General features: G+C 35.3%; 1 protein-coding gene across 6 annotated transcripts in view; it reads left to right on the forward strand.

The window, feature by feature from the left end:
• The window catches only part of ACAP2 (ArfGAP with coiled-coil, ankyrin repeat and PH domains 2), a 155,228-nt gene that overhangs the window by 124,767 nt on the left and 4,195 nt on the right, over positions 1-26,266 (forward strand). For 4 of the 6 annotated variants that reach the window (XM_078453105.2, XM_078453103.2, XM_078453104.2 and 1 more), the window contains 12 exons: positions 220-320; positions 904-1,009; positions 9,313-9,521; positions 9,858-9,927; positions 12,600-12,691; positions 14,268-14,452; positions 14,843-14,947; positions 15,330-15,422; positions 16,756-16,943; positions 17,552-17,661; positions 19,007-19,117; positions 21,420-21,481. In XM_078453105.2, the coding sequence (XP_078309231.1) occupies positions 220-320; positions 904-1,009; positions 9,313-9,521; positions 9,858-9,927; positions 12,600-12,691; positions 14,268-14,452; positions 14,843-14,947; positions 15,330-15,422; positions 16,756-16,943; positions 17,552-17,661; positions 19,007-19,117; positions 21,420-21,481 (1,432 nt within the window). The remainder of the gene's footprint in view (positions 1-219; positions 321-903; positions 1,010-9,312; positions 9,522-9,857; positions 9,928-12,599; positions 12,692-14,267; positions 14,453-14,842; positions 14,948-15,329; positions 15,423-16,755; positions 16,944-17,551; positions 17,662-19,006; positions 19,118-21,419; positions 21,482-26,266) is intronic. The other 2 variants (XM_078453106.2, XM_078453107.2) reach the window with 1 other exon arrangement.

Below are 26,266 nucleotides of genomic sequence, written 5' to 3' on the forward strand. Positions count from 1 at the left end.
ATTTTATGAAACACATAAAATTATGAACAGGACAGAGTTACCTTTATTAGTTGTATCTCTGTTGATAACTCCTATTTTTAATCTTAAATAAGATGAAATATAAATCTTTAAAATTCGACGACCCATTTATTCCAAGTAATATTTTTAAGTATGTTATTATTGGTAGTTGTGTTTAAAAACTAAGTTGATAAACCTGGGAGTTTTATTTCCTTATTGTAGGATAACCCCACCGTGGTAGTGGAAGATCTAAGGCTGTGCACAGTGAAACACTGTGAAGACATAGAACGGCGTTTCTGCTTTGAGGTAGTCTCTCCAACAAAGTAAGTGGTTCTAAAGAATGAGAGTTCCTTTTGTGTTTGTATAGTTTGTCTTAAAGAACTTTACTGAGTAGAGAAAGATTTGTGTTTTACTTGCGATGTTATGTGTGCTAAAGAGGAACAAAGTGCTTTAAAGGTAAATTTTCATAATTAGTGATTACAAGTATTACAGTCAGATGTTTATGTAACCTCTACCCAGTATCATTTTCTTTAAACTCCATAAAGATTATTGATGTAGCCATATGAAAACTTGTTAGCTGTCAGGATGATGAACTGAAGTCATATGTCAGATCAATTTCTTTGATAATTATTTCATATTTCTAGCTTATAGAAAAACTTAGTGTTATATTTGGTAAATTTAAAGTTTTTTTTTTAAATGTACAGGAATTTGTGATTTTTTTTTAATAGGCGGTTTATTTTATTGGTACCTTGATTTCCTCATGAATATACTCTGTCCTAAAAATAAATGAAATAAAATATTTCAGTGGAATTACTTTTTGTTAGAAGATTATTAAATAGTGAAATAAATCTTATTATTTTGGGGGGTTAATTTAGTGTCTGAGAAAACAATGTTATTTCCTTTTAGAAGTTGTATGCTTCAGGCAGATTCTGAAAAACTGCGCCAGGCATGGATTAAGGCTGTTCAGACCAGTATTGCTACTGCTTATAGAGAGAAGGGTGATGAATCAGAGGTTAGTAAACAATACTGCAATACAAAATGATACATTGCCATAAACTTTTAATTTTCATTGCAACATTATATGATTATAACATTCTTTCTTATGGAGGTTGAATTTTATAAGTGAATGGGGTTTTACTATTAAAATCTAGTTTCAGTTTCTCTTTGTTTCTCTTCACTTTATCAGTTTATTTCAACATATGTTTAATTCAATATTTGAATATGTGTTCTAGATTGACATAAGGTATTCTAAGATAAGTATTTTTCCCCAAAATATTTTATTATTCTAATTAATAAAAATTAGTAAAAAATAAAAGAATAGTAATTAGTAAAAGTCAAAAAAGGAAAGCTCAGACTGTCTCTGGGTTGAAGTCTCCCTGGAGAAGATAAGCTGAATGTAGAGTCTTGGGTCCACATAGTCTGGTTTCAGCTTCCCAGTGATTTTACAGATTCTTATGAGCAAGAACACGAGTAAGTCTTGAGAAATGGAATTCACCAATTCCTCTAGTAACTTCTTGAAAATGAGGCATTTGTGAATCCATGCATGTCTGAAAATGTCTTTATTTTATCCTCACATTTGTTTGATAGTTTCGTTGAGTGTGAAATTTTTAGGTTGAAAATAATAATTCAGGGGCGCCTGGGTGGCTGAGTCAGTCAAGCATCCAACTTTGGCTCAGGTCATGATCTCATGGTTCATGAGTTCGAGCCCTGCATCAGGCTCTGTGCTGATGGCTCGGTGCCTGGAGCCTGCTTCAGATTCTGTGTCTCCCTCTCTCTGGGCCCCTCCCCCACTCACACTCTGGCTTTCTCTCTCTAAAAAATAAATCAACATTTAAAAAAGAAATTAAATTTTTTCTTAATAATTTTAACAGCATTGTTTTTCTAGTTTCCAACATTGCTGTTGAAGTCTTTCGTATTACTGACCTCTCCAATTTTCCTGTTTTCTTTGTCTGGAATTTCTGGACTGATCTTATGATTTTCTTATTTTTGTGTGTGTTTTTGCTCTACATTCTGGGAGATTTTCTCAGTTAATCTCCAAAACCTTCTATTGAATATTTTAGTTCAGTCAGCACATATTAACTTTCCAGGAGTTTCTTTTTGTTTGCTAAATGTTTATACATGTAAAGCTGTCTTGTCTTCATTGATGCAGGGTTAGAGCTGTGGTTCTTAAACTTGGCTGCACAGGATGATAACACACGGATTTTTAAAAAATCCCAATACATAGGTCCCACCCCAGAACAATTAAATGGAGTTGGGATCCAGGCATCAATATTTTGAAAAGCTTCCTAAGTGATTTCCATGTACAGGCAATGTTGAGAACCATTGTGTCAGAGGTTTTTCTTGGCTATTTGGTAATCTGTTCTGGTTACAAGTGAAGGACTAAAAACCCCTTTGGATGCTCTAAGAATGTATGTAGTTAGGAGTGTGTTGACTATAAGCCTCTCTGAAGTCTGGACCATTTGTTGAAGAACAACCAGCGTTAGGATCTTTGGAATCTTTTCAGCTGGTATGATTTCCCACAAAAGACTCACCAGTCTGCTTCCTAGGAGTCAGGGGTTCCTGGGAGCTAGTTGCTAGGGATCTCAGTATTCAGTGTGTATACGTTCATTTAATCCTCTGCCTTTCACCTTTCAGGTAAATCCCATCTAGAGACTCTTTGCTTTACTTCCTCAGAGAATAAAATAAACTCCTAGTCATTTGTGTTTATGTTAGCTTGAAGTAATTTAAATAGAAACCTCTAAATTTGTTTCCCATAATGGCATAGAGTTGGGGAAGACACCTTGGGATCTGACTATTCCTTAAACAGTCATTTCTCCCTCTTTGATTCCCGTTTGCCTGGTTAACTGGTATAAATCCTTGAGCCCTTTGAGTATCGTGTAATGTAAATTGATGAACTCAGATTTTTCTTACAACCATCGTAAGATTTGGCCTTGGTCTGCTCAGTTACTGTTCATCCAACTGTCTTCCAGCTTTCAGAATTTTGTTGCTATTATTTGCTTTTCTATTCTCCCTGTTCTTGTGGGCAAATGTCTTTCCCCCGCCCCCCCCCCGTTTTTTTTTTTTTTTTAACTAAAAACACAATAGCTTTCTAAACTAAACTACAGTCCTTATTTCATTTCATACCTAATAGTAATTTCTTAATATCTTCTATTACCCAGTCTATATTCAGATGTCCCCAGTTGTCCTAAAAATGCCTTTTGCAACCTATTTACAAAGTATGATCTTATCTATGACTGGGCATTGCATCTGGTTGTTATGTCCCTAAAGTCTTTCAGTCTAGAACAAGGCCTTTTTTTTCATGACAGTAACTTGCTGAAGAAAGGAGGTTAGTTCCTATAGAATTCCCACTATACAGTTACATAATAGGTGATGTGTATACTTCACGTTGTAAAAGGAAAGATACAATACTTGGTTATTCAACCATTACTAATGCTAAGATCAGTCTTCTGTGTGAAAATGAAGTGGACACATTGGATTAGAGAGATGACAATATGACTCCTCCACTGTAAAGTTACATTCCCTTTTCCCTAGTCTGTTACTTTGTGTAGTAAATCTATTTTGTGTTACGTTGGCCTCATAAGATCTAGTCCCCCATCAACCACTCATGTAATGGTTTTACAGATGAATTTGTGATTTCATTAGGAATTGCAAAATTCTAATTTTCTAATTCTGTCATCCCATCTATATTGGTTAACTTGAATTCTTATGTTACATACAGCTTTTATTTATCAGCTGGAGTTATTTAGTTACTGTAATAAAATGCTTGATTTTTTTCTTTTAATTACCACATTTGGTTAGTTTATTAGCTATCTTAGGTGGGGACAGATAACTAATTTCTTGGGTATCATAAACTCATGGAAATTTGTAGGTACAATAGGTCCCAATTACAGTAATTACTCTTTTTTTAGAAAGTTATTTGGGTATAGTTGACACACAATGTTATATTAGCTTCAGGTATAGAACACAGTAATCGGTACCTCTATCCATTATCCATTAACCATCTTCACTGTACGGCGTTATTCCCACACCATTGACTGTATTACCTGTGTTGTACCCTGCGTCCCTGTGACTTACTCTTTCCATAACTGGAAGCCTTTATCTCCCACTCCCCTTACTATTTTGCCCATTCCTCACCCACCATCCTTATGGCAACCATCAGTTTGTTGTCTATTTATAGGTCTGTTTCTTTACTTGTTTATCCATTTGTCTTGTTTTTTAGATTCTACATATATATGAAATCATATGTATTTTTCTCTGTCTGACTTACTGCACTTAGCATAATACCCTCTAGGTCCATCCATGTAGTTACAAATGGCAGGATCCCATCCCTTTTTATGGCTGCATAATATTCCTCTGTGTGTGTGTGTGTGTGTGTGTGTGTGTGTGTGTGTGTGTGTGTACGTGTGTACACACGTATACATATTTTTATCCATTCATCTATCAGTAGATAGATGGGTTGCTTCCATATCTTGGCTGTTGTAAATAATGCTGTGGTAAATGTAGAGCTGCATATATCTCTTAGAATTAGTGCTTTCATTTTCTTTGGGGTAAATACCCAGTAGTGGGATTATTAGATCATATAGTCTTTCTATTCGTAATTTTTTGAGGAACTTCCATACTGTTTTCTACAGTGGCTGTACCATTTACATTCCTACCAACCATGCACAAGGATTCTTTTTTCTCCGTATCCTTACCAACACTTACTATTTCTTGTCTCTTTGATTTTAGCTACTCTGACAGGTGTAAGGTGATAACCTCATTGTGGTTTTGATTTGCATTTCCCTGATGAGGCATCCATATTGGTAAGGAAGAAGTTAAACTGTCACTATTTGCAGATGACATGGTATTATACTTAGAAAACCCTAAAGATTTCACCAAAAAATTATTAGAAGTAATGAATTCAGTAAAGTTTTAGATACAAAGTTAATATGCAGAAATTTGTTGTGTTTCAATATACTAATAATGAAATGGCAGAAAGAGAAATTAAGGAAGCAATTTCATTTACAAATGTATGAAAAAGAATAAAATATTCAGGAATAAACTTAAAAAAATGTTAATTCATTTATTTTGAGAGAGAGAGAGAGGGAGAGATGGAGAGAGGGATAATCCCAAGCAGGCTCCACACTGTCAGAGCATAGCTTGAAGCAGGGCTCAAACGTATGAACCATGAGATTGTGACCAGAGCCAAAACTGAGAGTTGGACATTCAACTGAGCCACCCAGGCACCCCACTCAGGAATAAATTTAACCAAGAAGGTGAAAGACCTGTATTCTGAAAACTATAAAACACTGATAAAAGAACTGGAAGAGAAGACAAATGGAAAGATATTCCATGCTCATGGATTGGAAGAATTAATATTGTTGAAATGTTCATACTACCCAAGGCAAGCTACAGATTCAGTACAGTCCCAACAGTCAAAATACCAACAGCAGTTTTCATGGAACTATAACAAATAATACTAAAATTTGTGTGGAATCATAAGAGATCCTGAATAACCAAAGCAATCTTGTGAAAGAACAACAAAGGTAGAGGTTATCAATTCCAGATTTCAAGATATACTGCAAAGGTGTAGTAATCAAAACAGTATGGTACTGGCAGAAAAATAGGCAATGCATCAGTGGAACAGAATAAAGAGCCCAGAGATAAACCTATGCTTCTATGGTCAATTAATCTATGACAAAGGAGACAAGAAAATATACAATGGGGAAAATACAGTCTCCAATAAATTGTGCTGGTAAAACTGGACACATACATGCAAAAAAGAATGAAACTGGACCATTTTCTTACATCATACACAAAAATAAACTCAAAATGGGTTAAAGACCTAAATGTGAGACCTGAAATAATAAAACTCTTAAAAGAGAACATAAGCAGAAATTTCTTTGACATTGGCCATAGCAACATTTTTCTAGATAGGACATATATCCTAAGGCAAGGAAAAGAAAAGCAGAAGCTAACTGAAACTACATCAAAATTGAAGGAAACCATCACAATTGAAGGAAACCATCAGCAAAATAAAAAGGCAACCTACTGAATGGGAAAAGATATTTGTAAATGATATATCCAATCAGGGATTAATGTCTAAAAAATATAAAGAATTTATACAATTTGACACCACCCCCCCCCCCAGAAAAACAAAAACAAAAACAAAACCCCACAAATAATATGATTAAAAATGGGCTGAGGACTTAAATAGACTTTTTTTTCCAAAGAAGACATACAGATGGCCAATATCAGTATTTACTTTTTAATGTTCTGATTACCACAACTTTGTCCAATAAGGGCTGAGGATAATGCCTTTTATTATCTTTTCTGGCTTTTAACGAAGTTTTGAGAGGGAACAAAATTACATGTATATCCATATCATCCTGATGAAGAAGCTAGTGGCATTGCTGAAATACCTGTGTTATGAAAAATCATACACTAGAAATTCTAAGGATTACAGGAAAAATAGGGCTAGGGCTGCCCTAAAAATCTGTGTAAATTCATAACTAGAATACTTTCAGGAACTTTAGAATCTCAGTAAAAAATATTAGAACAATTAAATTTATAATAAATTAATACTACAGTATAGATAGGAGTTAACTTTAAAAATTAATGAAGATAGGGGCACCTGGGTGGGTCAATTGGTTAGACGTCCGAGTTTTGATTTTGGCTCAGGTCATGATGTCACGGTATGTTGGACTGAGCTCTGCATCAGACTCTGTGCTGACAGTGCGGAGCCTGCTTGGGATTCTCTCTCTTCCTCTCTCTCTCTCTGCCCTTCCCTTGCTCATGCATGTGCTCTCTCTCTCTCTCTCTCTCAAAATAAATAAACTTAAAAAAATTGATGAAGATAACTTAATGGAAGAGTACAGAAGGGTTGAGGCTACTGAGTTTTGGTGACAAAGGCAAAACACATAAAGATCAGAGAGAATGAGTATAATACACACTTTTGAGTCCAAGCACATGGACAAAATGATCCAAGAAGGAGAATAGGGGGATGGGTGTCATGTTTATTCTTGTGTTCCTGGAGGTAGCTGCCCCAGGTTCTGCTGTGCAGTGTACTTTGCTCTCAGCTTCTCTAATTTGGTGCAAAAAATTAGCTTATAGAGGAAAATTGGGAATGAGCCAAAAAGGTTTCTGTATTGTATTGACATCTTTTTCCTATGTGATAATTGCTTATGAGATAATTCACATTATTGAACATGTTCTAATAATGCAGATTTTTAAAAATTTTTGAAATAATTTCAAACTTACAGAGAAGTTCCAAATGTTGTACAATAACTTTACCCCCAAACTATTTCAGAGTGAGTTTCTAACTTGGTGCCCCATCACCCATTATTACTTTAGTGCTATTTCCCACACCCTAGGACATTGTCCTATAAAAACCATGGTACTGCCATCATAATCAGGAAATGAACATTGAAATATGGCTACCATTTAATTCCAGACGTCTTTAACAATTGTCCCAGTAATGTTTTTTTACAGCAGAAAGATCCAGTCCAGAAGCACAGGTAATATTAGTTGTCACAGCTCTTTAGTTTCCTTCCTTCAGGAATAGTCCCTCAATCTTACTTTGACCTTCTTGACCTTGATAGTTTTGAAGATAACAAGCTAGTTATTTTGTAGAATGTCCTTTAATGTGAGTTTCTCCGATGCTTTGCTCGCAAGGTTATGCATCTTTGGCAGGTGTATTATATAAATGATGCTGTGTTCTTCTCACTGCGTTCTCAGGTGACACATAACTTTGTCCCATTATTGGTGATGTTAACTTTGATCACTTGATTAAGGTGATGTCTGCTAGGCTTCTGTACTGTAACATTCGCTTGGTAGGTAAGAAGTATTTGTAAGGGGAGGTTCTTTGAGACTATGTGAATATTTTTTCCTCATTAAACTTTAATTATTTATTTATTTTTTAATTATTTTTTTAAGCTTTTTTTTTAACCTTTAATTTTTTAAATTTAATTATGTCAGTATAGTTTTTTCAACGTGTTATAATCCATTACTATCATTATTTGTTTTATTGTTTGAATTGGCCCAAACTGGGCCAGTGGAACGCTGGCTTCTATATCCTTTTGATATGTTCTTATCATGTCTTAGTTCAGTCTGAGTTCCTCCTTACTTTCTAGCATGATGAGACGTTCCAGGTTCATCTTGCACTTTCTCTGCACCAGTGCTAATTCTCCAGAGTCCTAGTTCCTTTTGGTGGTGAATGGCTTTTAGAAACCAAGATAAAAGAATATATGTATGTATATACACATATACACGTTTACATCTGTATTTCTTTGTATATCTGTTTATAGTGAAAACCATTAGTATGCCTCTTGTTTTCTCCAGTTCTAATCACACACAACAGGCTTTGTTCTAATTCTCTCCCTTTCCATATAAATAACCCTTATTCTGCAGTGAGAAAAATATGGCTCACTTTTATTTTTAACATGTTTACTTATATGATCAGTCCCCCTGTATGTAACCAACATCCTTTCTTTGCTGCCACCTGCCCCTACTCAGGCTCTGGACCCTCACACCAGTGCCTTCTTCTCCCTCCTCAGGCTCTCACTTCCCTTGCTGGGAATATAATTATAATTATGTAATTGATTTGGGAGCACCTGGGTGGCTCAGTCAGTTAAGCGTCTGACTTCAGCTCAAGTCATGATCTTGTGGTTCATGAGTGTGAACCCAGCATTGGGCTGTCTGCTATCCGCACAGAGCCTGCTTCAGATCATCTGTCTCCCTCTCTTTCTGCCCCTCCCTCACTCACTCTCTCTCTCTCAAAAATAAACATTAAAAAAATAATTATTTAATTGATTTGTTCTTTAGTAAAACGACATACGATTTCCAGTTATTCACTGCAGTAATTGAAACAACTTGCTTGCAGTTCATTGAATACCTTGGAAAATTCTGGTACAAAATAATATTAATTTTATTCTTGAGTATTAATAGTTTTGTGTTTATTCCATCCGTCTCTGGTCCTGCATGTTAAATAAGTGTTTCCCTTTCTCTTTGCCCTCATATCTTATACACATGTTCATTTGTCACTTATTTTATATATAATATATATATATGTATATTAAATATAAAATAAGTGTAAATATTTATTTATATAAATATATATTATTTCCAATGTTTATGTTTCTTCTGACAAGACTAAATGCCAATTGATGGAGCTAGCTGTATCTTTTTATCATTAAATCTGTAATGCCTAGAATAGTGCCTGGCTTAGGCTCATAATAAGCCCTCAATTTATTGATTGGAAGGTTTTGTTTGGAGCATGTAATGTGCAGCATAGTATTAATCTTTTTTTTTTAAACAAATAATTCTTAATTCTTTTAGAAGCTGGATAAGAAATCATCTCCATCCACAGGAAGCCTGGATTCTGGAAATGAGTCAAAAGATAAATCGTTGAAAGGAGAAAGTGCACTGCAGCGAGTCCAGAGTATCCCTGGCAATGCCAGCTGTTGTGACTGTGGTCTGGCGGACCCACGGTGGGCCAGCATCAACCTGGGCATCACCCTGTGTATCGAGTGTTCTGGGATTCACCGGTGGGTAGGCCTACACAGGGTGAGAGACTTCTTTTGGATAAACACATAGTAAATTATTGTGTCCCATTGGTTAGGGGGCCTTTTCCATTTGCCTTAATTTGACTGCCATTTGTATATTTGTACCTTTTGTAGAGTGGATAAAATTCTGGTTTACGGAGTGCTTTAGAGGATTTTGTTTTACCATTTACCATTTAAGAACTCTCCTTATTTACATACATGTTGAGGGCTGTATTAGCGACTATATCCCATTAAAAGAGAAAAGTAATTTGCATATTATGCAAATAGAGACTTGATGGTTTTGTATATTAATATAGTCTTTTTTTCCCCCCTACTTAGGAGTCTTGGAGTTCATTTTTCAAAAGTACGATCTTTAACTTTAGATACCTGGGAGCCTGAACTTTTGAAGGTAAAATAAAATACTTGCTTAAAAATATTTCAGATTTTCACATAAAATGACACGATTTTAGAATCTTGATTTACGAAATGTATGAGTTTCTAGGGGTGGCTTAGGTGGCTTAGTTGGTTAAGCATTCCTCTCTTGATCTCAGCTCAGGTCATGAGTTCAATTCTGTGTTGGGCTCCACTGGGTATGGAGCCTACTCATAAAAGAAATAAATAGGGGTGCCTGGGTGCTTCAATCGGTTAAGTGTCTGACCCTTGATTTTGGCTTGGGTCATGATCTCATAGTTTGTGGGTTCTTGAGCCCCACTTTGGGCTCTGTGCTAACTGAGCGGAACCTGTTTGAGATTTTCTCTCCCTGTCTCTGACCCTTCCTGGCTGGCAGACGTGTGTGTGCACACTCTCAAAATAAGTAAATATTTGTTTTAAAAACAAATAAATAAATAAAATGTGTGAGTTTCTCCATGCTAACAATAAATTGTATTGGAACGCATCTGAGGCTATTTTGGCAAATCTGGTGTTTTCTTTTGGGTTTTTTTTAAAATCGCTAAGTTTATGTAACGCTCTTAACTGCAGATCACTTCATCTTTTAAGGAAAACACATTCCTACATTTTTATGTTTTCTCAAAGAATGATCTTCAATTATGTGCCTTAATTTTAGTCCTTTATAATTATATAAATTTTTGTTAAAAGTATAAGATGTATTAGTGCACTCCCTAATGGATTGGTATAGCATGTTGTTATCATTGAGCCATTTTAGCATAGGACCTTTTACAGATTTACATTTCTCAAGATAAGTGGTCCAACTAAGACATCCTTTATCCTTGTGTAAAGACTCATATCTATGGAAATGCCATAAGTAATTTAAATCACAACTGGGTTTCTGGTAAGATTTATAAAACTCATATATTGGTTAATGATATATTCCTTTTAATTCCCATCATTTGGTTTACCATTTTGTAGAAAAATATATATTCATTTAGAGATTATGGTATATTCTGCATTTATTTCTGTCTGAAAATTGTGTTCTTTTTTTTAATGTTTGTTTTATTTTTGAGAGAGACAGACAGATACAGTGGGAGCGGGGGAGGGGCAGAGAGAGAGGGAGACACAGAATCCGAAGCAGGCTCCAGGCTCTGAGCTGTCAGCACAGAGCCCAATTCGGGTCTGGAACTCACAAACCACGAAATCGTGACCTTAGCTGAAGTTGGACACTTAACTGACTGAGCCACCCAGGCGCCCCAAAAATTGTGTTCTCAATGTACTTGTATTTTTATTTTAATCCATAGATAAACTGGTGATCCTCTCAATTATGTAAAGTACAAAAAAAATCTGCTCTGTGGAATTATTGTGTAAACATCTGGATGAAAGTGATAAATTAGTTGCTAAGGTAGAGCCCTAATTAGATAGATTGTATTAATTGTTATGAATTCAAAGGAGAAGAAAGTGGGGGAATGAGAGGTAGAAATCTAATTTCTGCATCAGTTTTGTAGATGCGAACTTATTAATAAGTTCAGTTTTTAAAATTTGGCTGAAACATAGCTAGCTGTCAGGTACATTAGAAAAATAATTGAGAGGCACCTGAGTGGCTTAGGCAGTTGGGTGTCCGACTTTGGCTCAGGTCATGATCTCATAGTGCGTGAGTTTGAGCCCCGCGTCGGGCTCTGTGCTGACAGCTCAGAGCCTGGAGCCTGCTTCGGATTCTGTGTCTCCCTCTCTCTCTGTTCCTCCCCCACTCGTGCTCTGTCTCTCTGTGTCTCAAAAATAAATTAAAAAAAAAAAACATTAAAAATTTTTAAAAAATAATTGAAAATTTTAAACAAAATATTTTGCAATTCTTTTTTTTTTTTTTTAAGTCCATTTATTTATTTTGAAGTTGGGGGGTGGGAGGAGAGAGAGAATCCCAAGCAGGCTCTGTGCTATCAGCACAGAGCCAGATGAGGTGGGGCTTGATCTCACGAATCCTGAGATCATGACCTGAGCCGAGATCCAGTGGCAGATGCTTAACCGACTGAGCCACCTTGGTGCCCCATTTTGCAATTCTTATATATAAAATATAAAGAGAAAATAGTGTATTTCCATTTTGAGGTGTTTAAATTTTTTTTTTTTTTTTCAACGTTTTTTTTTTTTTTTTTTTTATTTTTGGGACAGAGAGAGACAGAGCATGAACGGGGGAGGGGCAGAGAGAGAGGGAGACACAGAATCGGAAACAGGCTCCAGGCTCCGAGCCATCAGCCCAGAGCCTGACGCGGGGCTCGAACTCACGGACCGCGAGATCGTGACCTGGCTGAAGTCGGACGCTTAACCGACTGCGCCACCCAGGCGCCCCCATTTTGAGGTGTTTAAAACTTAACCTGTTTGGCCTCAATCTTCTTTTTTCATTTAATTTACCAAGCATTGTGAATAATCTGCAGCATTGTGCTAGCCATAGTTGAGGGACGATGAGTGAGGAGAGACCTTTTCCTGTATTAGTGGCAGTCTTCTAGGGGGAGGTATTCTGGTAATAGCAACATGATGATATTGCTCTTAGTTCCTTGTCTCATTTTGTTTTAACTTCAAACTTTGTGGGATCAGCATTTGCAGAACAGCAAAAGGAATGAGTTAGCTGTATTTGCTTTAAGGACTGTTACAGTATTTTTAGGAATTTGTACCTTATTTTCCTATTTTCCTGCCAAACAGCTTATGTGTGAATTGGGAAATGATGTTATAAACCGAGTTTATGAAGCTAAAGTGGAAAAAATGGGAATAAAGAAACCACAACCAGGACAAAGGTACTAATTTCAATTGTCTCCATGTGTTACCCTTTTATTTTTCGTAAGCAGGAATATAGCTATGATTTTTATTTCACTATAACTGATACGTAATATTGAGACAGACTGTTTAGAAGAGAGCATTACTGCTTCTGTTAAAATACGGCAATCTTGGGGCACCTGGGTGGCTCAGTTGGGTAAGTGTCCGACTCTTGGTTTCGGCTCAGGTCCTGATCTCATGCTTTGTGAGTTTAAGCCCCATGTTGGGCTCTGCACTGACAGCATGGAGCCTGCTTGGGATTCTCTCTTTCTGCCCCTCCCCTGCTGTCTGTTTGTCTGCCTGTTTCTCTCAACATAAAATAAAGAATTTAAAAAAATTTTTTTAAAAAGATGGCTATCGCTTTCTTGGGTATGTGTTAGATAATTATTTGTTATTGATTATATAATAAACTATAGTCTCCAGATGACAATCTCAAAAATTAAGTCTCTACATAGAATATAAAAGCTCTTAGCAGTTAAAATAGACCAATTCTGTTATTGGCAGGGGTTTAAAAAGAGATAATCTGTTCATTAATGTCTCTAAAGATCAAGTTTCTATTACCAACAGTGAATAATTTTACATTGTTTAACTTAGTACAGTAAATATCTGTGAAACGCATACTTAATAAATGGCATTATGATATTAAAGAATTAAAGGTGAAAGGGTAGCTTCTGGTAGGGGAGAGTACTTAGTTGCTATGTTTGAATTATACTTCCAATTCTATATATGGAGGCTCTTTGAATGAAGTGGCTAAGAGTGCCTTCAAGGTACATAATTAATCTTTATTGTTGATGTTGCTTTTAGTTTTTATGGTTCTTTATTTTTAGCACTAAAATTTTATTTGCCATAATCCTATGTTGGGATTTTATGTTTGACTAAATCTGTATGTATAATCAATACTATTTTAAAGTTATTGTTGTCTGCACTAATATCATTTAAATGAGATTATTTGGTAAAGCATGGCTGAGTTATTCAGACCTTGAAATATCCTTCTATTTCAGCCAAAGATTTAACCATTTCAAAAGGATATAAGTAAGAAAAGGTATAAAACAGACTTGGTATTTTATGATTGTATCATAACGTTTAAAATGTGACATATTTTCTTCCTCCTTAGTTAGGAATGCTGTTGTTTTAAAGTAGTTGTCTTAGGAAAAATTATGGCCATCAATAGTGATAGTTCAGTATGTGACATTATCTATTGCAGTAAAATGAAATTAATTTCCATAAATTTTTATAGTTTTCTTGGTAATGGTTTTCATTTTGTAAAAAGCACAAGGGAACATGTATAGAAATGAATGAGCACAGAAATTAAGAGAATAGAGAGTGCCATGTTAATCCTTGTGATTTTTCATTTAGTCTATTGTTTGTATTTCATTTGAACATGAGATCGTAGGTTATTAAATATTTGGAAGGGAAATATGTTGCATAATGTCACAAATTTAGTTTTAACTTGTAATACATTTAGTGACTTTTTTTGAGATATTCAATATATAATGGCTTCTTTTCAGCCATACTAAGAGATTAAGCAGAACATCATGACATTTTTATGTATACCAGACAGGAGAAAGAGACATATATCAAAGCAAAATATGTGGAGAGGAAATTTGTGGATAAATATTCTATATCATCATCACCTCCTGAGCAGGAAAAAAGGATTGTCTCCAAAAGTTGCGAAGAAAAGAGGCTGAGCATTTCTAAACTTGGGCCAGGTGACCAAGTCAGAGTACCTCCCCCAAGTTCAGGTATTACAGCTTACTTGTTAAACTGAAGTCGCTTTCTTGATCTCTGAATTAGTAGCCACTGTAGATTATTTAAATGCTAAAAGACCTGTTTCCTTCTGCATATTGTAAGGAAAAATTGGATTTCTATGTCTTTAAAATGGTTAAATTTAAATAGCATCTTGGTAACTCACGTTTCTAGGTAATGTGTATATTCTAGGGAATAAAACTGCTTAGAGTGCAAGGGGAGATGGGAATTATAAATCTATCGTGGCAACAAGCCCTAAATATCTGATTAACTACCTAATATCCTTCCTATTTTTTTCCTCCTAAATTTTTCCCAGTAACGTTTTTTTCCTGCCCTTTTCCCTTCTTATGGCCTGCTTTGTGCTTTGCTAACTTGCATGTCCTCAGTGGTTGCTGTAAATAGCGACGAGGCCAGGCGGGAGTCTCTGTTCTGTCCTGATGAGCTAGATTCACTCTTCTCCTACTTTGATACTTCTTCAAAACTACGTAGTAGTAAGTACTACTCTTGTGGAGCATTCCAAGTCTGTGCCAGTGGTCATTGTGCGGTGTGGCCATTTCTCTAGATGTTACCCATTGTCTCAGAATTACACATTACTTACAGTCATAATAAATTAAGCTCTTCACCACCCCTGACATATTATGGGGTAATGAGATGTGTTGCGACTCTGAAGATAAGTTTATTTTCAGGCTTTGTGATTGATTCATATTTTGATAAGCTAAGTGTTCAAAAGGATTGCAGTTGTGTTAAATGTATTCTGATGGTGGCTGAGTTCATGTTGATGTATCAGAACTCATTTTAAAACCTTGTTGTTTGGAGTAGATTGTTTTCTAATGGTGTGAACTTTAATCACTAGCTGATTTTTCTTTAAAACAGTTAAAAGTAATGATAGTGGAATCCAGCAGATTTCTGATGATGGAAGAGAATCTTTACCCTCGACAGTGTCTGCCAATAGTTTATATGAGACTGGTGAGTTTTGGTGAAATTCAGTGTTAATTAGTATTGTCTGCTGAAAAATGCATGTGGTTAGTGCTTAATCTTGATTAAATAGTTTCTAAAGGAAGTGGTTAGCCTTTTAGAAGGTATTGTTAAATGAGAAAGAGGATTTGGAAGTTCTCTCCTAGCTGTACATTCTTCTAAGCCTCATGATACGGGCTAAAAGTGCCTACTCAGTTGCTAAGTATACTTTTTAGTCCACATGAACTGTATGTTTTATTTATTTTATATTTATATTTATATATTTATATTTATTTATCTATTGTGGCTATCTTATCAGGAGAAAGAGATTAACAACTCTCTCCCCATTATATTTTTCTTTGGATCTGTGCTTTCTTCCTCTATTTTCTCCTTCATGATTCCCATGATTTTGGTCTTACAGAATATTCAGGGTAGTGAGCATTTTCTGAATTACTTGAATTGCTTGTACTGTAACTTATGATGATATTGGACCATCCTCGGCATAAAGTGAGGTTTGGTCTAGTAGTAAAATTCTTCATGGATTTTTACCATCCTCTTTAAATCCAGGCATATGGGAATATACCTAATTTTAATCTAGTACAGTGTAATTAACCTCCCATTGCATATCGGCAGGACCACAAAGGCCTAGTATACCAATGGATGTCTTTATAAGAGAAGTTTGACTGTTTGGGGAGTCATCAGGGAATAATATATTTTTGTGAAAACCTCCCATTAGCTCATTTTGTTAAATTAGTGGTTACATCTTTTACATTGTGGTACATTGTAGTAAGGGCTTATTTAAAAAAATGTGGTAAATAGAGAAAGACAAATATCATATGACTCCACTCATATGAGGACTTTAAGAGACAAAACAGATGAACATAAGGGAAGGGAAATAAAAATAATATAAAAACAGGGAGGGGGACAAAACATAAGAGACTCTTAAATATGGAGAACAACCAGAGGGTTACTGGAGGGGTTGTGGGAGGAGGGATGGGCTAAATGGGTAAGGGGCATTAAGAAATCTAGTCCTGAAGTCATTGTTGCACTATATGCTAACTAATTTGGATGTAAATTAAAAAAAATAAAATTAAAAATAAAAAATTTAAAAACATTTTGTTATGTATGTGGTAAGACATACATAACATGAAATTTACCATCTTGAGCATTTTTAAACGGACAGCTGCGTGGCATTGAGTTTCTTGACCCTTGTGCTGCCGTTACCACAATGCAGCCACAGAACTGTCTTCATCTCACAAAACTGAAACCCTGTACCTGTGAAACAATAACTTCCCATTCTCTCCCTTCCTGCTCATTTTTACTGATGTATTTGTTTGCTTTACAGAAGGAGAAAGGCAAGATTCTTCTGTGTTTCTCGACTCTAAACATCTTAATCCGGGACTCCAGCTTTATAGGGCTTCATATGAAAAAAATCTTCCTAAAATGGCTGAGGCTTTGGCTCATGGTGCAGATGTGAACTGGGCTAATTCAGAGGAAAATAAAGCAACACCACTTATTCAGGCTGTATTAGGGGTATGAATTCATACATTGTAAAAAAATCATAATTCATTCTGAACATAACTTTAGCATTATTTTTTGCTTTAAGAGATGGGTTGGAAAGTAGAAGAAAATGTTAGTAGTGATTTCTGAGTATCACTGTGATTACGTAAGGTCAGATTTTTTTCTCAGTGGAAGAGAACTTTGGTAATGAAAGTAGTGTCTTTTGCTAGATCACACTGCACATTGAATCCCTGTTAGAAGTCATTCTTGGCGGGGCGCCTGGGTGGTTAACCGACCAACTTCCACTCAGGTCATGATCTCACAGTTTGTGAGTTCGAGCCCCGTGTCGGGCTCTGTGCTGACAGCTCGGAGCCTGGAGCCTACTTCAGATTCTGTGTCTCCCCCTCTCTCTACCCCTCCACTGCTCACGCTCTGTGTCTCTCTGTCTCTCAATAATAAATAAATGTTAAAAAAGAAGTCATTCTTTGGAAGAAAATAATTTATCATTTCTCTGCTTTCACTGGGGAGTATTTTCTCTTTTGGGAGAAAATAAAACAGAAAGGCTATTAAAGACCTGTTTTTAATAGAAATATATTATTGTTTGCTTTTTGTACATTGTTATATTCTTTTTTTCTTCTAAGGGTTCTTTGGTGACATGCGAGTTTCTTCTACAGAATGGTGCTAATGTGAACCAAAGAGATGTGCAAGGGCGGGGCCCACTGCACCATGCCACTGTCTTGGGGCACACAGGGTAAGCTGTGGAGCTTGCATATTTAACTAGATTTTATTTGAAAAATTATTTTGAAATATCATTTTGCTTTTTCTTAGGCTAAGGTCATTAAGTAGAGTTTGTAAAATGATACCTTCCTGTGACTTATATTGTCATGATGGAATTTCAAATTTTAAAAATCTGCAGAAAAAAGCTACTGTTACTTTTCAGAAAAGAACATTGCAAAGCTTGTTTTGAGCTTTACTTGCCATTTATGTAGATCAGTTTTAGTATTTAAAACTGTTACTGAAATTATGGTGATTTTTTTCAGACAACTAAGTCTATGTATGTATTTATGCATGTTCACATATTTATATACATAGCATGTGCATTTGGGGAGAATTTTATAACTTTGGACATTTTAGTTTTCTCACAGGGTACCTAAAGTCAGACTTTAACTTTTAGCTTGTGCTATTGACATGGAGGCTTCTGAAGCAGTATTTAGACTCACAGAACAATAAAGCCTTGAAGATTACTTTTGTTGTTGTTGTTGTTGTTGTTGTTTTTTTTGAAAATGGACTTTCTAATAGAAGGTACAAATGAAGTCAAAATGTTGACCTTAAATGAAAAATTTGTGTCATAGATGATTGTTTTTAAATAAAGTATCTCAGGATATCCAATTCTTATTACCCCAATAAGCAAGAAGCTGGGTATTTTTTTTTTTTTTATGTTTATTTGAAGCATCTTGTATTTTTTAAAGCATTTTCTATTCTTATTATAGTTTGCTTTCCTTCTGTCAGCAAAGAGATACTGAGTTCAATGACTTCATCATACAAACTTTTGGATACTTAAAAGTGATTGTATTTGATTCATCTGTGTATTTTCTTCTTAAACAATCATTCTTCCCATTTTACTTCATAGACTCCATTTACTCATTCTGTCATATTTTTTCATTTTTGTCAATTTCTTCAAGTTATCAATATTTGTGGAGGATTACCCTCTTTGCTGTTGAATTATTGTTGGTATAATGTTAACGTTGCCTTGGCTTCCTTCTTTCCCAAATAATGACCTTAAGTGATGCTGTTTTGTTTAAGTTCATGGAAATATATGTACATCTTTTTCTGATATTATTTGAGGATAGAGACCATAATTTATACATCTCACCATCCTACGTACCACCAAGTTAAAAGGGGAAAACACCTTGAGATTTGTAAAATGGTGATCATGGTAAATTTTTATTGTTCAATAAATAGTTATAGAATGAGTCAAGAATTTCCTAATGAAATGCTATTTCTTTAAGTGAGATGGTGCTTTTAATTTTTTTATGGTGAATACTAATATTTTTTTCTTATTGGCCATATATTAAAAATACTGTTTCCTTAAACAGGCAGGTATGTTTATTCCTAAAACGAGGTGCCAATCAACATGCCACTGATGAAGAAGGGAAAGACCCTTTGACTATAGCTGTGGAAGCAGCCAATGCTGATATAGTGACCTTGTAAGTGTCTTCTTTTTACTTGATTGTTTTTCAGACAGTTGTAGTACTTAGTTTCAGTGTAGTACTTAGGTTCAAACATAGTTTCATGCATAGGTATGAACTATAAACTTGATTGTTTAATGTGTTTAACTATAAACTTAAATTGTTTAATTTAATGTATTACATATAGGAACTTATTTGGCTCTCACAGCAACCCTATGAGGAACATATTATTAGCCTTATTTTATAACGATGCCATGCCGCAGATCATTTGAGAAACCGGTAGCTCATGGAGCTGGGATTTGAAACTAAGAATTTTGGCTCTAAAACCCATGTCCTTAGCCACTTTTTAAATCCTGCATGACCAGTAGGAACAGAAAACCCATGTCTTCCCTAAAATGGATTCTTTAATTTTCACTACAGTACTAGGGCAGGGGGTGGATTGGTACAGTAACAGGCAATAATTCTGTTCAAAAATCTGCATTTATTCTACCTTAAGAGTTAGAGGATTATAAGTAGGGAGGACAGCTGCACTGATGTTAGCAACTTTTGCAGTTGCATTGCCTTTGGGCAGTGATGCTTAGGGATCTGTTTGTGCTTATTTTTTTTAAGGAGTTATTTACATGAATGCTCTATCTTAAGATAAAAATACCTGTTTTTTAATGTTTGAATACAATTGAATATGATCTGTTAAAGAAAGACTTTTGAGATCTTAATTTGATTTTCATCTTAGATCAAAGTTGTTTGTTTACACTGGAATCTAAAAAAGTGATTGCCACTTACACTTTATTGTGATGTAGGAAATATGTTGTATGAAGTCACTTACTCGTTCTGTTCTGTGTTGCCTGAAACCCAGAATTACTGATCCCCTATTATATGAGTATTGATAGTTTCATTCACACTACTGAGTCTCAGTCACCTACAAAGGGAAACTTTCCCAACTGCCTTGAACTCCTGAGCTGCCACTGAGAATTCTTGACTTGTCATATATCACTCCTCCCTGATCCCTGCCAAATTAAAACACAAGGCAAAACAGTAAAACATGCTTTCTCTGCACTCAGTGTCCTTTCCCCACTGGAGAGGTTATTGTAATTGTGGAGACTATTGGAGGAAAATTTAGAACTATTAAATTATTATAGATTCACAATTGGAGAAAGAGAAGTTATTAAAGAAAAGATAGGAATAGCATAGAGAAAGGAACCCTGGATGCAGCTTCCCAGGCAGTTCTTACAATAATGGCCCCTTTACCTCAGAAATATCTGTTCCCAAATTGTCTAAATTTTCTCATTTTACTTTGTGTGAAGACTTCAGTTTCATTTAATAATTTTTTAAAGTAATGGTCCTCTCTGCAAAGTCCAAATACCAAAGAGAGACCTAAGGTGCTATTAATTCACACAGTGGTTATGAAAAGAGATGGAAGGGAGTGGTAGTATTTTGGAGAGAGGGAAAGCTCATGTCAGATGCTGTAGTTGCCAGAAGTGCACGTTAGAAGAGGGTGATATAAGTCTCGGTGGGCAGTGCACCCACTGCCTGAAGGTGGGTGGCCCGAAGGACAGACAAACAGTGAAAAGTAGGAAGGGGCACTGAAGGCGACATTTGCCTGTTTCAAAATTGTTTAAAGTTAGTACAAAAATGGAAGGAAATTCTTGCCTTCTTAATCCAGTGCTGTATATCTTCCTGCTGCCAGGATGAATACCCCACGAAAGAGTGTCTAACCGAATGGTAACCTTGGTAAAATCTTAGCAACCTATGGTCATTTAATACATCAAAATACGTTTCCACTATTTAGACATAACACATGCCATTTACATTTTTGGAACTACCTCACCTCAGGGTGAAGCCGAATAAACTTAAACCGTACAGTAGGACATTCCATACTGTAGAGGCAATACTTTGAACAGTTGCTGGAGAAGCCGGGGAGTCTTTGAAGTCAGGAAGTAAGCTCCTGGAGGTGCTCCAAAGGTCCTGCTTAAACAGTGATGAAGTGTATTTGTTAGAAATCTTTTATTGTCAGGGCACCCAGCTGGCCAACCCAGCTGGCTCAGTTGGTGGGCAAGCATGCGATTCTTGATCCTGGGGTTGTACATCTGAGCCCCAGTTTTGGTGTAGAGATTACTTAAAAATAAAATAGTTAAAAAAAGAAATCTTTTATTATACTCTCTCATGAGAATTGTATAAAGGGAAACTAAAACTAAAACCCCATCTATTATAGTGGTAAACACTAGGAAGAGAAAAAAGAGTGTGCGTTTTATCTGCTTATACATTTCATTGGTTTGTGGTTTCATTACATACTTCATCTAAAAATCCTTTCCTTTGATTTTAGGTTACGTTTAGCAAGAATGAATGAAGAGATGCGGGAATCAGAAGGACTTTATGGACAGCCAGGTCAATATTCTACTAATAACCATACTGAAATGCAGTATAAGAAATGCATTCAGGAATTTATTAGTTTACAATTGGAAGATTCATAGTTCTTTAGCAGAGTGGCTTAATATTCTGGAGTTTTTATAACTTACTTGTAAATTGTGAGTTGTTATGTATTGTACTTACTGAATTCTCGGGAGCGGCTAACTCCCGAGCCTTTAGAGGTCCGTAACTATTCCTATTACAGTACACATTTACTTGCTGTGTTCAACTTTGGCTGCTGACTTCTTTACCTGCTGTACAGATGTCTTCCATATACATTCCAGTGACGTGGATGGAATGGTGACCTATATTTATACCCTCACAGCAGCACAATGGTCATTTTCATTTTGGAATTCTCTTTAGCTGTCAAGTGAATATAACAGAATTGTTTTCTTTTTGTTATTCAGGGAATTTCTATGAATTGCGTTCAGGGAAAAATACAAATCACCATGTGTTTGGCATATAAAAAGTCAGTATGGAAAATGCCTAGAAAAAAGTTTATTGAATTAAGAGTTTTGTACTCTGATCTAAAGATAAGTTTTAGAGTTAAAAATAAAATCTACTAGTAGTTTAAGAAGCCCGGAATGGGAATGGAGTTAGTTTAAAAGGTATAGAGAAAAGGTCTCACTTTACCTTGTAGCTTTGCCCCAAGCAATTGTACATTATCTGTTGGGTAAATGTAAGTATTTAGAACAGTATTTCATGAACCTGATGGTAAAGTAAACTTGTTAGAGAAATCTCAACTCAGGATCAGCCCAAGTCTCATTTTGTGTAATTTTCACCTTTGAGTCAGGATGTCAAGAAAAGGAAGAAATGTTGCTAATCAGATTCCTTTCTTTGAGGAACACATCCTAATTAGACATTCTTCACGAAGAAAAGAGTAATCATTGGATCTCCAGTTTCATGAATTTGAATATATGAATTCCTAATTTATCTGTTTTAAATTCATATAAGTATTAGTAAAGGATTTCAGGAATTCATGACTAAAATAATTGTAATGTTAGTTTTTAATAAGTATATTTAACTTTTAAAAATGAATATTAATGTATTATTTTAAAAGTGGCTTGGTAATATCATCTATTCTTCCTGTTTAAATATGTTTTGAGATTTCTGTATTTTATGCTAGCTTCAGCCATTAACCTTTACATAACTGGATTAGTATATAATTAATATGGGGCCATTCTTTTCTCGGAGGACTGTATTTACTACTTCTTGTTGGTCTAGTTTAATAGGGAACAAGTAAGAACTTTGAGAACAGAGACACTTCAGCTAGATACTTCTAATCTAGGGTGTCCCACTTTAATCCTATGGATCAGACAATACTACTGACTCATGATACACCAAGATGTAAGAGTGCTGATTAAGGGTGAAGTCTCAGCATTAATTCTGAATTTCACCCATTTGTTTTAAACTTGAATGTTAGATTTTAAATAAGTTATAATTTTGTAACAGATATACTTAAGTGAGGGTATTACTAGGCCATTTTTAAGGCCTTTGTGTTTAAGCACTTTAAAAATAAAAATTATTCAAAGGATACAACCTGATATTTGTGAGGTAAGAGTGAACTTCAAGATTTTAAGTTAAACAATTCTTTTTCCTGACATTTGAAACTTAAATGTTTGGTCAGCTGTTCTTTCCTTGAGCAGTTTGCTGATGAAGTTACACCCAACTGATTAGTCATAAGGTCAGTGGTCAACTTTCCTTCGGAGTTGGGAAACTTGAAAGGACAGGGCCTCTATGTTCTTGTGACTTCTAGTTCCACCCAGATTGCTTGGGCTTCTTCTGCCACCATTTAGGAGCATTCGAATGTCTCTTTCACTGCCGTTTTATGTATAAGTTTATGGGTATGCATCTTCCATTCCCCAGTAGAAAAATGAATTTTTCCAATTTATTTGACCGAAAAATGTTTTAAAAGCCTCATTTTGGGGTGCCTGGGTGGCTCAGTCGGTTAAGTGTCTGACTTCTGCTCAGGTCACCATCTCACAGTTTGTGGGTTCAAGCCCCATGTCGGGCTCACTGCTGTCAGCGCAGAGCCCGCTTTGGATCCTCTGTCCCCCCTCTCTCTGCCCCCCAATTCTCATGTGCTCTCTCTCTCAAAAATAAATAAACATTAAAAAAGCCTCAAAAAAAAAAAAAAAAAACAACAAACCAGGCTTTTCCACCACTCTCAAATTTTAGAGATTAAAAATAGATCAGAATTCTGGAAATGGTGTATCAGAAGAATAAAATGGGATTTTGATCTATTTGGGGATGATCTTGATGATAGATTTTCAACCCATTTAGAAGGTCTCACATGCAAAGCAGAGCAACTTTATACTTACACAGGTGACGCGGTGAAATGGCACAGCAATTGCTCCCTGGCTACTTTTCTTTTCCTTCACAAGTCTTTGGAGAACAGATATGTTAGCTCAGGCAGTAGGGTCTTTCTTTCCCCTCCACTTGTCACTGTTATTTTTCTCTCATTGATTTTGGTTGATTGTCTTATCTAGATCCTTTTGTTGTTGTTGCCTAGCAATACCTCAGAAATTTGGGTAATTTTAAAATGCAGGTATTTTCGATCTTTTGATAATGAAGAGCCCTATTATTTAAAAGACTCAGATATAATCTTTGGGAATCGTGGATTTATTTCTAAGAAACCACACTTCTGAACCTTCTATATACAACCCTAAGGACCTGAAACTTTCTATTTTTTGCAAGGCGATATAAGAGCACACGTTTCCTGAAGGGAAGATCTATCCCTCTTTATCAGTTCCTACAACTCTTAAGAGGACTGGGTGAGTGAGTGAAATATCACGCCCCGCCCTCAGTCGTTGGAAACCACTTTGGTGGTTCCCACAGTCTCTGGTTCCATGACTCCCCTTGATTGTTGGCAGAGTTTCTCAGCCAGTTGAAAATCACCACTTTAGTGAGCCGCTACTGGTTATGCAAGTATGTCGCTAGCAAAGGTTGGTCCCTGATCTAATTATTTGTATAAAGGAAGCTGTAATCAGCCCAGGAAGGGCGGGATCATATACTTGATCACCTAGAGGTGGGGTCTCACATGCTGCTGTCTCTTTGAGGGGAGTGCATTTCGAGAGCAAAATCAACAAGTCTTGGATCATCATCATTGCTGTTACAATGGATATTCTGAATACCAAAAATCAAAAACTATTTTGAACTATCAGTGGACATACAGAAGTCCACATTTTAAAAATTCTGAACTGTCTGGGCACATGGAAAAGTTAACCTTATGAAGAGAAATAGAATATGATTAAGTAATTTAAAGGATATAACTTAGCATTACAAATATTGGGTGATTAGTTGCTTATCGTTTGTAATAAACTGTTAAATGTGCTTACGTGAGCTTTCCAGGGCAGCGAATTATGGGTTATTGTTTATGTATGCTAGTGTAGACAAGTTATATTGCCTTGGGAAAAATTCTAAATGATTAGAATTATATTTAAATTTCAAGGAATCACATTGAAGCTCAATTTATGTTAACTATATTAAATATCTTAGTCACTATTGTTATTGTAATGTTTGTTTTTTGATAATATATTTTGAGGCCTAAGAAAGGTATTTTATTGATAGTCCATTAATTAATGTTTTGTTAGAAACTGAATGTTAACAGAAAGTTTTGTGTGTGTGGAAGGTGAGACTTCCTTTTGTCTTGTATTAGCTCTAAAATGTATTCGTGAAACCAATGATTAGTGTAGCACCAACACTTTCCTTCAAGGAAGCATTTAATTCAGTGAATAAAAGATCTTATAATTTGTTTTGCATGGTACAATGGTTCTACTAAAATGTACTCGTGTAATAGGTACTAGATGATTTAAGAACAAAAGCTGGAAAACCACAAAAAAGAAAAACCCTACAGTTTGTTATACAAAATATGCATTGCTAATAGTAGAAGCCATATATTGCCATTGTACTGTTGTAATACTTACGAATGCTCATCTGGTGCTATCTGTAAAGTATTTGGCATTAGCGTCTGCTAGATCCTTCTTCCTATTTCTTCTTGAATGTATAATGTGTGCCTTTTAAGTTACTTCTGGTGTTGAATGGTAAAATCAGTGTGTTATTTTTGTATTATAACCTGCACTTTACACTTCCTTGGAAAGTAAAATTCCAGACTCTCAAGTTTAAATAGTATTTTAAAAATCTTTATAATGTTTACAATAAATATTTTCAATATTTTAATTCAACATCTAAGAATACGGATTTTTAAATATTTTGTATAGTTTGTTAATATTTAATGTTGGTCTCTTCTCAGTTTATTTTATATCTTTTAGAATGGCTAAAAATGGGAATAGGTTTGTAGTTTGTCTTTTAACATGGGAGTTTACCTTTTAGAAAATCATGGGTGTAATTGGATTGTCTTAACCGTTGTTCCAGTATATCAAATTTCATTTTTATTGTTTCAATAACATGATATGAGTTAGATGCTACTCTTAACCAACTATCAAGATTTTCTTCTTACTGTATTTTTTCTTTTTAAAGTAGATTGATTCAGGTCATGAGAAAATTTCCAGGACTAAATGAAAACTATATAGAGATTTTAATAACTTGCTTTTTACATAGACTAAATGTTAAAAGTGACTAAAGGTTAAAAGTATTAACTTTTTTTATTGAAAATCTTGAATTATGCTGTTAGACCTTTATACTAGATCTTTATCCCCCTCCCCCACCTTTTTTCTGATTCTCTAGCTTTTGGTATGACACCTATTGCCTCAAAAATCTTGCTTTTTAAAAGCTGATAAAATCAACTGCACTATTAACAATTGT

This window comes from Panthera onca, chromosome C2 (assembly GCF_046562875.1).
Source record: "Panthera onca isolate mPanOnc1 chromosome C2, mPanOnc1 haplotype 2, whole genome shotgun sequence".
Classification (NCBI taxonomy): Eukaryota; Metazoa; Chordata; class Mammalia; order Carnivora; family Felidae; genus Panthera; species Panthera onca.